Source organism: Gopherus evgoodei, chromosome 6, assembly GCF_007399415.2.
Source record: "Gopherus evgoodei ecotype Sinaloan lineage chromosome 6, rGopEvg1_v1.p, whole genome shotgun sequence".
NCBI classification, from domain to species: Eukaryota; Metazoa; Chordata; order Testudines; family Testudinidae; genus Gopherus; species Gopherus evgoodei.
In genome coordinates this window covers 108,910,566-108,926,404 of record NC_044327.1, presented here as the reverse complement: position 1 = coordinate 108,926,404, position 15,839 = coordinate 108,910,566, and the positions used below count along the sequence as shown (strand labels likewise).

At 41.5% G+C, this 15,839-nt stretch overlaps 1 protein-coding gene across 3 annotated transcripts in view; it reads left to right on the top strand.

Moving 5' to 3' along the window:
- OSMR (oncostatin M receptor) overlaps positions 1-15,839 on the top strand; it is a 79,146-nt gene that overhangs the window by 35,814 nt on the left and 27,493 nt on the right. For all 3 annotated transcript variants that reach the window (XM_030567608.1, XM_030567607.1, XM_030567609.1), the window contains exons 3-4: positions 5,459-5,622; positions 12,052-12,220. In XM_030567608.1, the coding sequence (XP_030423468.1) occupies positions 5,459-5,622; positions 12,052-12,220 (333 nt within the window). The remainder of the gene's footprint in view (positions 1-5,458; positions 5,623-12,051; positions 12,221-15,839) is intronic.

Here is a 15,839-nt window from a genome sequence, read left to right as displayed (position 1 = left end):
GGGCTTCTATGTTCTACAATAATACAAACAACAACAAAACAATCTAAATGGACCAGGCAGATACAGGGTGGAGGAAAGGGATAGAACATCAGCATGAACAAACACGATGGTATCCAACAGCATTCTAGTTTCACATTTGTTTGTAATTTTTAAATTTATCACTTGCCCTCGCCCTGAAAGGAGAATGCCAACATCTGCATGCCCCAAGTTCAGGGACTGTGAGGGGAAATGTGGCTGGGCCCAGATATGGTCAATTAGATTAAAAGAGGGGTATGCTCTGAGGAGTTTGGTTTAGCTGCCAGGAGGAGTGAGACTTTCCATATGAGGAGGAAATCTTGGCTCAGATTTGTCTTCATAAAGTTGTCCTTTTAAGCTCATTTTGAAATCAGGCTGAAGGAAGCCTTTTGAACTCCAGCTGTGGGAAGTGTTTTCACATGTTGTGACTATTGCTCAGTTTCGCAAGCCTGTTGGACTTGCCCGACTTGTCACAATAAACGGATTTGCCATTTTGGATATTCTAGTAGGAACAAATAGAAAGTTTCATGCAGAAGTTGTGCTTTTCCTGTAAACGGTGCAAGTTAAATCAACCATATCCATTTTAATAAAACTTGCACTGGGTCAGGATTTATAGATGCCATTTTAAGGAACAGCAGTCCAGTGTATTTTTCTTTTTGACAGCTTGATAATCTCAACAGCATGCTTTACTTAAGGGTAAAGCCTTGAAAATATTCATCAGTTGCATGATCTATGAAGATCAACATTTCAAACTTGGTGCCTCAAGTCTGGGATCAAAAAACATATTTAGGCACCTGAGTAAGTGGGATGGTTTTCAGAGTTGCTGAGTCTCTGCATAGGCACTGAAAAAATCTGACTGCTTATTTAGGTGCCTAAATATAAATTAGGTGCCCAACATAAGGCTCCCAAGCCTGAACATTTTTACCATAGTTTATACACATAACTAGCTAAATATCTGGCATAAGCAAGTGTTTACTACCTTAAAAACATCAGCACATGTTGTAAAATGTCCTAGTTGGGAAATACTGATCTAGCAATATTCCTAATATCAATCAGCCAAAACCTGTTTATTGTGGAGCCATCTGAAGGCACAATGCCAGGACCTCAGTTGTAAGAAAATTGCTGTTTTACTGGTATTTTATTTGCTTATATGTTAAACAATAAACGTGTGCAATGGGACACCCACCAGTTCCTGCACTGTATTGGTATCTAATGACATGGCTTACTGCAGAATAGATTTTGGCTCTTGGCCTCTACCTAGCATGCATCCAGGCATGTCTTATGTTTAGTTATTTCTCTTGGGCACTTTCCATCAACACTGTTCGGTTTCTGTTTCATTGATTGTCAGAGTCCAGGGTTTCTAATCTGCGCAGTGCAGCTTTTAAAACAATGGCGTTCGAGCCTTTCATCTTTGTTGTACGTCACCTCCGATTAATCTCACAAAACTGTGTGGAGATTTAGCATGATCCTGATCTTGCAAACACTTGCTTTCCTACTGGGGACCTCACTCTTATCTTTCCTATGCTTGCCACTGAGGGATGCAGGAGGCATCCACATAGATGGTCCTGGTATCCTGTGGATCTACAGGGATTGGGCTCACTCTATAAGGGCAAACAATTTGCTCCCCCTTTATGGAACCATTTGAGAGGGAACTCAGGTGAGTTCCACAGAATATTCCTTCCCCAGAGCCTCCCTTCCATAGATTTTAATCCAGGAAGGGACAATCTGACCCATAGTAAACATTTTCACAGACCTGTTGACTTTGCCTTGCAGGTACATCTGCCACCTTTCCTGAATGGCTCCCCAACTTCTTGTGATTCTTAAAAGGAAGACACTGGGGTGGCCAGTTCCCAGTGGAAAGAAAACAGAAACCAACCTCCTTTCTGTACACATACAGGGATCTGTGCCCAGGCACAGTGGATAGTACTCCATAGAAAAGAGTGGTCAAGATAGAAGATTATGCTGAGCAGCCAAGGTTAGGCAGTGGGGTAAAGAAGCATGTGTAGATCTTTTTATTAATGGTGATTTTCAATCAATTTCAGCATAAGTATGGATCTTTTAACAAACTATCATCTTTGCATTGCCAGCATGGCTGTACCCAACCCTGTGTTCCCAGCTGTGCCAGTGAAATACACCCCCATGGCACCATTCACGTGCCTGTGATCTCTCCAGCACTAGTCATTGATTATCAGATCCTGCTTTTGTTGTTTTGATAGTCACAGTCAATAAAATGTAATCCTTGACTGTGCTGAAAAGGTGCTGGCTTGTCATGTCTTCATCAGTCTCTAAAATCTCAAGATCCTATGGTTAAATTTATGGCTCATTTCACTGTCCCAGACATTTGGTTCCCTGCCATATCATCCTTGGCAATGAAGCTAACAATCATGCTAGTTTCACTTCCAGTAAGACCTAAAGATTGCTGCTCCCTCTCTCTATTTGGACAGTGAAGTTCACTCTCAGACTTTACACCAGATAATTCTCTTGTAAACATGAAACATTTATAACATGTTCTGGGTTTCTTCACAGGTGCATAAAAATCATTATTCTCACACTTGCATAGTTCCAAAATCACTGACAGGGTCCAGGCTGCTACATTGCTAGCGCAGAGTTTTTTTCTTCTACAAATCAATCACATTCGTCACTTTTACTATAGCGGACATTGCATACTCTTGTGTTGCATAATCCCAGTTTTCTTCTCACACATCAGTCTTGAATTTCAACATTTTGCTTGTCTTTCCCCAAGAGAGAGAGATTGTGGGTGCATGTAAATATTTCCCTCCAAAACCTTTTAGGTACCAGCAACCATTCCTGATACTGACTGTCCAGAGAAAGTCAGCCTGAATGCTCCCTGAAATACTTGCATCTTGAAAGCAGGCCTGCAAAAGCCCTTCATAAGGTAGCATCAAGCTGTCTTTTCATAGTCCCTGGCTTCAGCAAATCCTTTTGCAGCAGTTTTCATGTTACTCACCCTTACAGAACCCTTTTTAAAAAAAGCAACCAAAAACCCCAAACAGTTTCTAGCAGAGTCACTAAAAGACATACATTTGCTAGAAGACGTGATTGGTTGTAAATGATTGGTGCAGTATGGAAATCCTCTTTCTATGTATTTACTTCCCTACAGGTTGGATCCTATGCCTCACCAGAATTGTTAATAAAAATCCCAGATGAATCTAATACCTCAATCCTCATCACTGATATCTTCATCTGTAAAGTATTCTTTGCCAGGAATCATCATAAGTCAGGGGTGGGCAAACTTTTTGGCACATCTGGGTATGGAAATTGTATGGAGGACCATGAATGCTCACGAAATTGAGGGTTGGGTGTGCAGGGTGTGTGTATGAGTGAGGGCTCCGGCTGGGGGTGCGGGCTCAGGATGAAGGATTGGGGTGCAGGATGGTGCTCTGGGCTGGGACCAAGGGGTTCAGAGAGCAGGAGGGGGATCAGAACTGGGGCAAGGGGTTGGGCCATGGGAGGAGGTCAGGGGTGCAGGCTCTGGGGGGCACTTACCTCAAGCAGCTCCCAGAAGCAGCAGCAGCAGCATGTCCCCCCTCCAGCTCCTACACGAAGGCACAGCCAGGCAGCTCTGGCCACTGCCGCATCTGCAGATGCCACCCCTGCAGCTCCCACTGGCTGTGTTTCCCAGCCAATGGGAGCTGTGGAGGCGGCACTTGGGTCAGGGGCAGTGTGTGGCAGTCCCTGGTTGACCCTATTCATAGGAGCCGGAGGGGGGACATGCTGCTGCTTCTGGGAGCCGCGTGAAGCAGGGCAAGCCCCAGACCCCGCTCCCCAGCGAGAGCTCACGGGCTGGATTAAAACGTCTGGAGGGCCGGATGTGGCCCCTGGGGTGTAGTTTGCCCACTCCTGTCATAAGTGGTTCGTGCCTTTAGCCTTTAATTTCTCACAACTAAGGTAATGGTCTCAGTGCAGCCCTGCATAGAAGTTTTTGCAAAACTAGGAACTAAGGCTATTACCTGAGTGGGTTTCTTACTCTAAAACAGATACCACGTTTCAAACTTATGAGTGAAGCTAGATAGACTATGCCTAAAACAGCTTTACATTCAGCAGCTTGCTTAACCTGTCCTGTTCTGCAGCTGGAATGAAATTGCTTGAGAGCACCCTTCTATTTACTGTGCCACCCTAAGCATCTACAGCCACAAGAAGAGCGTGGAGTGCTGAGATAATGGTCTTCAACCCTTCCAAGCCAAAACCAAATCTGGCCATCGGCCAGGCCTGAAAATGTTCAGGTGCTTCTGTAAATATCCACCAAATCCTAATGTCCCTGTGGTAAGAGAGCATTAAAATTCCATCAAAATATCTACAAAGTCCTTCCAGACCTTTAAGTCTCCTTTTAACTCTGGTTTCTCTAATGTAATGATGCTGGATTTTTCTTATCATACAGGTACTGAGTGCCCTTTCACTAAGTGTAGAGGGCTTGGCCTGGCCCTATAAAACTGAGGTGACCTGAAAATGCTTTATATGTCAGAGTGCAACTTTGTTCCTCTGCAGTGCCTCCTTGAGCTAAGTGAGGTGAAGCACACTGAATTCTAGCAATGAATCGCTCTCTCTCTCTACCCCTGACAGTGCTGGGGTGCAAACAGGCCAGTCTAGTCAGTATCAACATGTATGACCCTTAATTTAAAATAAACAGTTGTGGCATCCGGTGCCAGAATGACAACAAAAACTGACAGTTTTGAAATTTTAGTTTTTGGGCTTTTTTGATAAACAACAAAATAAACAACCAACAAAAAACAAAGACCTGGGGGTGGTTGTTGGTCAGACAGTGCCCTGCTTGACTAGAGGCTTGGGTCTTCCTAAGATAAGCAGTTATGGGAAAACATTCTACCATAATGTAACTCAAAAGGTGGTCTCTAGCTTCCAGCAAGCTTGGTGCCAGACTGCCCATGAACCTGTCCTTTGCTAAACACCAAACGTGATAAATCTGCAGTATGGATTGCCTGAAGAATTTAATTTCTTTAAAAAAAATGTTGTTTTAAATATTCATGTATTTTGCACATTAAAGCATCTAAGCCCTATACAAACATTAATTTTTACAACACCCCTCTGTGATAGGCAAAAAGTACAAGTGAGATTTTCAATAGCGCTTAGACTGGGCCCAACTTTTCTGCCATTCATGATAACGGGGACAGAGTTAAGCCGTCATTAAGTGCTTTTGAAAATCCCAGCCTTTGCAGGCCGTATCATTGCCTTTCTTAAGGGAAGCAAAGGTTACATGACTGCATGGGCACAGTGAGTCAGTGTCAGAGCTGGCAGCAGAATTCAGTAGGTCCTGGGAGCCAGCTACCCACTCTCAGGTTTGTGATGAAAATATTGATGGGCCATTTCTCTAGTGGCCACAGTATTATAGTCTGTCTTGGCTCAAACAATTTGATGATGTTAAGCAGGCATGAGTGTTCATATTTTTAAATCATATTTACTCTTCCAGAAACCCAGGAATTTCTACCTACATTCCTCAAAGTTTCCAGGAATTTGCCTCTGCAGCGTTTGTTGGTGGAATGGGATGTTAGTGACTTAGCCCACCAGTTTGAACTAGAAATGGTTTTTGACATTCAAGTTAGTCGATCTGAAGAAATGAATGTTGTCTGGACAGTAAGTATCTTTTAAAAAACATATTTCAATGTATCAATATGAACAAAATCAAACATTCTGGTGTGTAGAGGTAGCTTTGTCACATGGACATGTCCAAGGCTTCATAAGAAGAGTCTACATATTTTACTAGGGCCACACTCAATTTAAGATAGAAAAGTTGTCTGATCATAGAAACAGAGCATGTTAAGATGGATCATTGAGTTCTAAGTCCATTACTAAAGTTTCCCCCAAGTGCATGAGGGTACCTTGAGGACTCCTCCACACTAAGAATCCCTTATTAGAGCCTCTGTCCTCCTGGCTGAAGAAGAGAAGACAAAGACATAATTTCTGTTAGAGTTTCTTGTAGCTTCCCTCAAGAAACATGAGTCTAGAATGGGAAAACAAGCTTTGGTCTCCTATGTGTGAGCACACTACAGCTAGGCCATCAAGCCTGACTATTGATTTGTGAATTTTATTCCTGTTTTCTTTTACTCGCCTACTTTAGATGGTTATTGCCCTTCTTGTTTTCCATGCTGAGGAAAGAGCAAGCATAGGCCTTAGCAGTTGATGCCACTGCTGCCTCCGAGGCATTACCTGCCAAAATCCAATGCATTGCACTATTTGTATATTTTTCTGTGCCTTCCTGAGAATCAGCACACACTGAGAATATATGTGTGATAGGATCGCCGGGGTGCAGCCTGGCACTGTGGGACTGCTGTGCTCTCTTAACTCTCCAGCCTGGGCAGTCTCTCACAATGCTTTGCTAGTGACAAGCAGCAAACCCCTTCAGGCGCTGTGATCACTCATCACAATCACATGTGAAGCCCCACACCTAGCTAGATTGCATGAATGCTCCCAGAGCCCCTCATGAATCACACAGAGAAAGGCACCAGCCAACCCCCCCACCCCAAGCTCCCAGCCTTCTACCTCAGGAATATACCATCTTGCACTGCTCAAGACAAGTTATGCAAATTTATTAACTGGTTCACAACTTTATCAATGGAAAGTGGATATACATCAGCCTTCGTAAACCTGAGCAAACACCCTTACCAAACACTTCAGGCAAACTCACCAGTAAAGATAAACAGTTAATTAAATGTATTAACTACAAAAGATAGATTTTAAGTGATTATAAAAGTGATAAGCAAAAAGAGTTAGTTCCCAGAATAAAATAAAATATAAGCACACAGTCTAAACTGTCAACCTTATTAGAGTGGGCAACATCTAGATTAAGCAGTTTTCTCACCCCACTGGATATTGCAGTCCTCAGTAGGTTTGTCTCTTAAACCTGAGCCAGTCTCCTCTGTTGGAGTCTTCAGTCTTTTGAGTGCCCATGTTGCATGCAGCATAGGTGGGGGAAGGAGAAAGGTGAAGCATGGGCCCCCTGTGTTCTGTTTTATATCCTTAGTCCATGTGCTTGGAGAACACAGGTCCAGGCATGTCTGGTGGGCATTGTTGAGTTGCAAGGTGAAGCAATCCCCGGGTGTGTCTCCTGTAAGTGAGTCATTGAATTGTAACTCCTCTGCTGGACAATGGCTGGTGAAGTCTGTTCAGCACTCACCCAGGCAGTGGTACCTCTTCTTTTTTCATTGTCTCTGGAGTAGTATCTGGGTACTTCCCAAACCTACAACATATTTTAGTGACAATGATAAAACAGATTCTCATAACTTCATATGCATTAATGATACACACATTTAGATAGAAAAATGACTTTCAGCAGATCATAACCTCTCTCTGATACCTCACACAGCCTGCTTTATATGCAATATCACAATTATATACAAATGAGAAATATGGGAGGTAAAGGACTCTCCCCCAAAGTATAGAATGTCACAACATAATCAAGAGGGAATAGACTAAAATTGCTGCTAAGCTTATAGTCCAAGTCACCAAATTAAATCGCCTAGTAAACTGGTGTGAAACAAGTATGCTCCAGAAGTGCAGGGCCGGTGCTTCCACTAGGAGACCCTAGGTGGTCACCTAGGGCAGGAGGATTTGAGAGGTGGCATTTTGCCGCTCTCTGCGGAAATTCGGTGTCGGGTCCCGGAGTGAGTGAGGGACCTGCCACCGAAGTGCCCTGAAGACGCAGAGCGGAAGGACTCCTCCCGCCGAATGCTCGGAGGAAGAGCACTGCCACTGAGGGCGGCAAAAACCCTGGTGCTGCTCCTGCAGAAGTGTTTTAACAAAAGTGATATTTTTTAAATCTATATTTGTAGAGCTTTTAAATATATTTTTTTCACCATCTGCTGATTGAAGTGTGGGAGAATATTAACCACAGATGTTAAAACCTAGAAAAATCTGAGGAAGTCCTAATTCTCAAGGCCAGTTTATTATACAAGAAAGCCACTACCCAGAAGAATAGACAGAGGGTGGGATTTTTAGATGCATTCAGTGTTGATTTAACTCTGCTTCTGTTGAAGTCAATGAGAATGGAATTAGAACAATGCTGATCGCTTCTGAAAATCCCATCTGCTAGGACATCAAGAATGCAACGTACTGAATCATGCCTGTTAAAAACTAGACTATACTAGAGGCAGGGAGGGTCCACACAGCTGAAAGCCAGAATTGCAAAAGTCCCCTTGACTTCAATAGGGCCAGGATTTTGCCAGTTGTGTTTTAAGGAAGCAAAATGCCTCCCAAGCTGAGTACGGTTCACAGTAAATTGCCATTTATACCTCTCTAATTTGTGTATGCAGCACAGAGAATGCTCCTTCCCAAGGAATGCTATCACTCTCACACCTTATGCAAGCTAAACTGACTTTTGGGACTTCGGTATCTTAGGAAGAAAGAGTTTTGGCTTTAGATCCATTTTAGGGAGGAAAAAGTGATGAATGCCAAGAGGACAAATAGCCTTGATTAAGATAATAGCTAGTCTTGGAAACAGACATGGGATCCCATTAGTCTAGCAATAAAGCTTCAGTATAAAATAAATGGCCATTTCTGGCACCCTTACTTAAAGAGTAATAGACTCATTATAGTTATTTAGATTTATTTACCATTTAATAGGGAAGAATATGAGAGCTCATTATGTATTATCACTTCCTATAGAAATTGAAGTAATTGATTCAAAATCAACATGGTGCATGCTTGATTTGCCTTCCACTGAAAGACAGACAGGCTTGTAAATCCCAAACCAGTAGGCTGAATTTATATGATTAATATCCAATGCATAGGGCGAAACCTTAACATACAAAGTCCATTTGTTCAGTTGTTGTGTGTTACTACCAGCAGCTTATGTTCTTACTACTATTTTATTATAAAGAAGAAAGTACCATAATAATACAATGGATGAGTGATATAGTTCATGCTGAAGCAAGTACAGTTTGCATACTATTCAGAACAGAAGCTAAAGAGTTCCCCTGAAATTAAAAATGACCATTAAATCATAAAATGTCACTGAAATCAATTGTAAAAGTCTGGGGAGAAAAACCATTGAAAAAAGTCCAGGTGTTATCTTATGAACAGAGATAGTGATGTTGAATTTTAATCCTAGTCAGAGCTGTCAGTGGAGCTATGCTGATTTACACCAGCTGAAGATAGGACCCAGTTTCTTGTTTTTAAAAAAATAAGAAGCGTTCTGAGCTGTACACTTGCAGCAAGCAATTCAATTAGAATAGCGTGTGTGCATGCATGTGTGTTCTTTTGTAGTGGCCTTGAGCCATGCTCTTGCACTGGGGCTGTGCAGAACTGCAGCATGCTGGGAAAAATGCTCCCCCCCCTTCAGAAAACAGAGCAACTTTTGCCTGCATGGCTAGTCTGGTCCTTGAATCAGTTTGAGTTATGGTGACCTGGGGCTGTCCCCGTGCACTATATGCACTAGCAGGGATAGCCCCACACATGGTCTCTCTGCTCAGGAGGGTGTCGGGAATGAGATCGCAAGGGATCTTCCACCAGGCAGGAACCAGCCTCCGTCCTGCCCTTCATTAATTTTGTTAGTATGTTATCGTTCACTTTTTTATAGGAGTACAACTACTGACTTGCTGTATAAATGATTCCCTAAGACCTCTTTGCTGTCATCAACATATTTTCTACTGTATATTTTAGACAGTCACTATCCTCATAGAACATCAGGGTTGGAAGGGACCTCAGGAGGTCATCTAGTCCAACCCTCTGCTCAAAGCAGACCAATCCCCAACTAAATCATCCCAGCCAGGGCTTTGTCAAGCCTGACCTTAAAAACCTCTAAGGAAGGAGATTCCACTACCCCCCTAGGTAACCCATTCCAGTGCTTCACCACCCTTCTCATGAAGAAGTTTTTCCTAATATCCAAACTAAACCTCCCCCACTGCAACTTTCTTCCTTTTGGCTTCCATAGACAGATAAATGTCCTTGCAACAGTAGTATATTTTAAAATATTTTTTTTGCAGATTAAAAAGCCGCATCATATCTTTTAAACCATTTCCTACCATGCCTTTTGTTCTCCGTCCCATTGTAGGACTTTCAGCTCTCTTTCAGCCTGAGGACTACAGTCAAATATAAAATGAATTCTCTACCAGTACAGATATATACAGTAGCAGTGTAGAGTGAGGATGTACATAAGCCTCCAGATGATCAGAAAACTATCAAGTGTGAAGCTATGTATTGAATGTTGTGTGTTCAAATTAACATAACTGCAAGCACAATCAACCTGTTGGTCACCTGAAATTGAAATTACTACGTTTGAACATACAGGGCCTGATCCACCACTGCACGATTCTGATTTTATGCGGACATAGCTTCACTGATTTCAGTAGAATTGCACTGTCAGAGTGGGAACAATACAATTGTGAATCAAGCCTGCAATCTCGCTAACTACATGTGCAAATGAGGTCTGCAGTTACACACAAACTTTTCTGAAAATTTGAGATGCAGGATTACAACTGGGATTTTCAAGGAGCCTTAGAGAGTTACACACCCAATGTTACCTGGGGTTTTCAGAACCCAAAACAGTGGTAACTTACCTTTTATTTTAGGCAGTGTCAGGAATAAATTAATGGGAACAGTGCTTCTGTCCAATAAATGATTGATATAAGCAAGCATGCTCTTATTTAAAACTACTTTATTTATTTATATGTTGGATATTAAGCAAGCGCGCGCGCACACACACACACACACACACACACAATTGGTTTAGGACATTCCAGATATAGTTACCCATAATCTGAGATGGTTGATTAACAGCCAGGCTTCCAGGAGCCCTTTTTCCATACAGCTGGTGAGGAGTTTAGCTGTCAGCTCCTTGCCCGAAGAAAAGCTCCCTCAGACTGCTCTGAGGTATTAACTTTTGCCTAATTTTTTATAGCTAACTTTAACAAAGCACATAACCTATAGTGACTCCTAGTTGGTTAGCATAACAACCTCTACTGGGTTATCAATTTTTAAAATTTTAATAAACTATTTATTATTTTAAATATTTTTAGCTAACAAGAATAACAACATGTCAGGGGCACCTAAAACCCAGGTTGCAATTGACATACTTTTTATAATTTTTGTTCTATTTTTTTAATTCTGATTAGCAAACTACAAGCATGCAGCTGTCTGACCTTGTCTCACAAAGGCCTGAGATTATTTCTAGCAATGTGATGTTTGGTTTTCAGCTGACAGTGGCTGAACATACAAAATGGCTGACTGTCGTACTGTCAAGTTCTGGGGCACATGCAGGAATGTCAATTCTGGGGTAACACTAACTCTTTCTGAGCCTATCTTATGTCATAACAGCTAAACCTAATTCCAAACTAAGCATTCTCCACGTATTTTTGTTCACCACAACTCTGCATACTCTGCCTTAATAGCATATGTACCTAATCACATCAGCCATGCCATCAGGGGCTCATTCACCTGCACATCTACCAACGTGATATATGCCATCATGTGCCAGCAATGCCCGTCTGTCATATACATTGGCCAAACTGGAAAGTCTCTATGCAAAAGAATAAATGAACACATATCTGATATCAGGAATCTTAACATTCAAAAACCAGTGGGAGAACACTTCAACCTCTCTAACCACTCAGTGACAGATTTGAAGGTGGCAATTTTACAACAAAAAAACTTCAAAAACAGACTCCAAAGAGAGACTGCTGAATTTGAATTTATATGCAAATTAGATACAATTAACTTAGGTTTGAACAGAGACTGGGAATGGTTGGGCCATTTCACTAATTGAATCTATTTCCCCATGTTAAGTATCCTCACACCTTCTATGTGTCATCTCGATTATCACTTCAAAAGTTTTTTTTTCTCCTGCTGATGATAGCTCATCTCAATTGATTGGCCTCTTACAGTTGGTATGGCTACTTCCACCTTTTCATGTTCTCTGTACATATAAATATCTTCTTGCTGTGTGTTCCAGTCCATGCGTCCGATGAAGTGAGCTGTAGCCCACGAAAGCTTATGCTCAAATAAATTTGTTAGTTTCTAAGGTGCCACAAGTACTCCTGTTCTTTTTACTTACCTATTGCTTGTTTTTAGGAGTATTATAACACAACTCTCAGTAAATTGAATAAAACTCTGCACTGGAGTTGGGATTCAGAATTACCTTTGGAATGCATGTCCCACTCTGTAAGAATCAGGAGCATGGTGAATGATGAAAGATTCTCTAAACTCTGGAGTCGCTGGAGTCAGTGGGAGACTGTGCTGGGTAAGCAAAGCAAGACTTTGGAATATTTCCTTGCTGATTTAATGCTGTGCTTTAATTTGCTACTGTAAAACCAGTAAAATATTGGAGTTCATGTCAGCAGTGACTATGCAACATCAATGGACCATTTTAGAATTTACTGCTAATACAGCAGAACCCCATTTATCTGATCTAGCTGGGACAGGCCAGGCTATATCAGACAAGCAAAAATCAGGACAAACTAGAGAATGGGCAAATATGATGCTGCAGCACCATCTAGTGGCCAAAGGAGAGATTACCCACTTCTGGCCTTGGAATTCTGGTTGTTTGGTAAACATAGAGAGCCAGTTAAGGAAGGGTCAGATAAACGGGTTCTGCTGTACTTGTCTGTATTGTTTCATAGAACCATAGAAATGTGGGACCAGAAGGACCCTCATGAGGTCATCTAGTCCTCCTCTGCCTTCCCTCCTGCCCCACCATCCAGTGCTGTGCTGGGGCAGGATTAAGTATATCTAGCATATCCCTGAAAAGTGTTTTTGTCTAACCTGTTCTTAAAATCTCCAGTGGCAGGGGTTCCACAGCCTCCCTAGATAACATGTTCCAGTGCTTAACTATCCTTGCAGTTTTGGTCTCACAATCAACATCAAGAAGACAGAAGTGATGTACTAGCCTGTACCAAGAAAGCCTTATGTAGAGCCTGTTATCACAGTGCATGGCCAAACCCTCCAGGCACTGGACAAGTTCACCTACCTCAGCAGTACACTGTCACATGCAGTTCACATTGATAGTGAAACTAATGCCAGAAGTGTGGCCTTTGGCAGATTATGTGCAAATGTGTGGGAGTACACAGGGATTAGTCAAAACAAAACTGAAGGTCTACAAAGGTATCATGTTTCCAATTTTGATGTATGCATGCAAAACCTAGATGGTGTTAGATGCCATGTTATGAAGCCAAATCACTTTCACATGGACTATCTGAGAAAACTGATGAGGTTAAGATGGCAAGACAAGGTTCCAGATAGTAAGATTCTCATATGGGCAGGTATTCTAAGCATCCGTACTCTGTTCATGAAATCGCAGATGAGATGGGTAGGCCATGTCACCAGAATGTCAGGTGAATGACTGCCAAAGATCTTTTATGGTGAACTAAAGCAGGGAAAATGCTCTCAGGGAGGCCAGAAGAAATTTTTGAAAGACTTCCTGAAGTTGTCCTTGAGGCATTTCAACAGTTTTGGGAAGATCTTGCTCATGATCATTCTACCTGGCGAAGTCTCATCCATACTGGATCACCAGTCTGAGTAGAGGAGAACTACTGAGGCAGAGCAGAAGTGCCAGCAGCATAAATCTCACAACAGCAGCATGTCCACTGTTAATCAAGTAACCCATTGTGACATCTCTTGTTCAGTGTGCTGCAGACAGTTCAAAGCTCAAATTGCCCTGATCAGACAATCATGTGTTCACAGAAACCAAATCAATCAGTAATGTCATAGTTATCTTCGAACTTGAAGGATGAACAACAACATCATCCTTATAGTTAGAAAGTTTTTCCTAATATCTAGCCTAAATCTTCCTTGTTGCAAACTAGAATGTTTACTTCTTGTCCTTCCTTCAGCGGGTATGGAGAACAATTGATCACTATCCTCGTTAGGACAGATTTGAAACCAGATATCAGGTCTCCTCCCTCAGCCTTCTCTGCACTAGAACAAATATGTTCAGTTCTTCCTCATACAGTTTTCCAGCCCTTTTCCCATTTTTGTTGAATGCTCTCCAGTTTGCATCTTTCTGAAAATGTGGCATTGACCAGTGCTGGGACAATTACCTCCTGTGCCTTACATATGATACTCCTATTAATACATACCAATATACTTGCCTTTTTTGAAACTGCATCACATTGACGACTTATATTCAGTTTGTGATCTACTATAACTCCCATATCGTTTTCTTCCCAAGTGAAGTATTTCACACTTGTCTTCATGGAATTTCATCTTGTTGATTTCAGACCAATTCTTCAGTTTATCAAGATCATTTTGAATTCTAGTCCTGTCTTCCAGTCCAACCCCTTCCAGCTTGTTGCAGCTGCACATTTTATTAATATACTCTCTACTTCATTCTTCTTCACACAGCGCACAGTCAACTTGTGGAACTCCTTGCCTGAGGAGGTTGTGAAGACTAGGACTATAACAGGGTTTAAAAGAGAACTGGCTAAATTCATGGAGGTTAAGTCCATAAATGGATATTAGCCAGGATGGATAAGGAAGGGTGTCCCTAGACTCTGTTTGTCAGAGGGTGGAGATGGATGGCAGGAGAGAGATCATTTGATCATTGCCTGTTAGGTTCACTCCCTCTGGGGCACTTGGCATTGGCCACTGTCGGTAGACAGAATACTGGGCTAGATGGACCTTTGGTCTGACCCAGTATGGCCGTTCTTATGTTCTTATGTTTCTTATGTTCTTATTATCTAAATCATTAATGAAAATGCTAAATGACACTGGCCCCAGAACAGACCTCTGCAGGACCCCTCTTGATACATCCTCCCAGCTTAACAGCAAACCATTCCGAACTACTCTTTAAGTATAATTTTTCAGCCAGTTGTGCACCCACTTTATAGTAATTTAATCTAGACCACAGTCCCTAGTTTGTTTAGGACTATGTCATGTAGGAGTGTGCCAAAAACCTTCCTGAAATCCTGATATATTGTGTCTACTGCTTCCCTGCTATAGAATAGGCCGTAAACATGTCAAAGAAGGAAATTAGATTGGTTTGGCATGATTTTGTTTTTGACAAATTCATGTTAGCTATTACTTATCACCCTGGTTTCCTCTAGGTTTGAACAATTGTTTCATTTAGTGCACTGTTTTTAATGTTTTTACTGTCCTAGAAAAATGATAGAACTTCCAAGTATTGTTTAATCTTATTAGAAAAACTGTAGTCAGCAAATTAAAACAACAGATAGAGTATTACTGTATACAGGCAGAGAAGAAAGATAACTGCTGGATAGAGCCAGGAACTCTTGCTTTTTTCCTAGCTCTGTCATGGATTTGCTATGCGACCTTGGACAAATTGCTTCACCTTCCTGTGCTTCTCTTTACCCAATTGTAACATAGATAGAACAAGGCTCACTTTCCTTACAGGAGATAATGAAGATTGATTGTATTTTGTATAGTGCTTTGAGATCCTCAGATGAAAACTACAATACAATTGCAAAGTATAAGGTCTGAGACAAACTGCTCATGAACACCAATCCTTGCATAAAAGTAGTAAAACTGTGAAAAGTGGTACAGATCTCATTCTCTTTATTTAGAAAACAAACATGTGCATAGAATTCCCTCTAAAGGGCTCAGTCTTGCAGCCTTTGTTGACTGGGACTAGTCACATGGATTAAGTCAGTAGGATTCTGATCACAATAAATGGAGTTAAATTTAAAATAGACTATTATATGTTTTGAGAGTGTGGTTTTTATTCTCAAAGAACAAAAGACTATATGAGACGAGAATGTTATGTTTTGTGCATCAGGTTGAATGGCAGATTTCTTACCTGCGTTCTTAATTTAAAGGTTTCTACTGAAGGCAATGAGAAATGTAAATATTGAATAAGTTAATTAGCAAAACCTCATGCTATATGATGGTTTTATTTTACAGGAAAC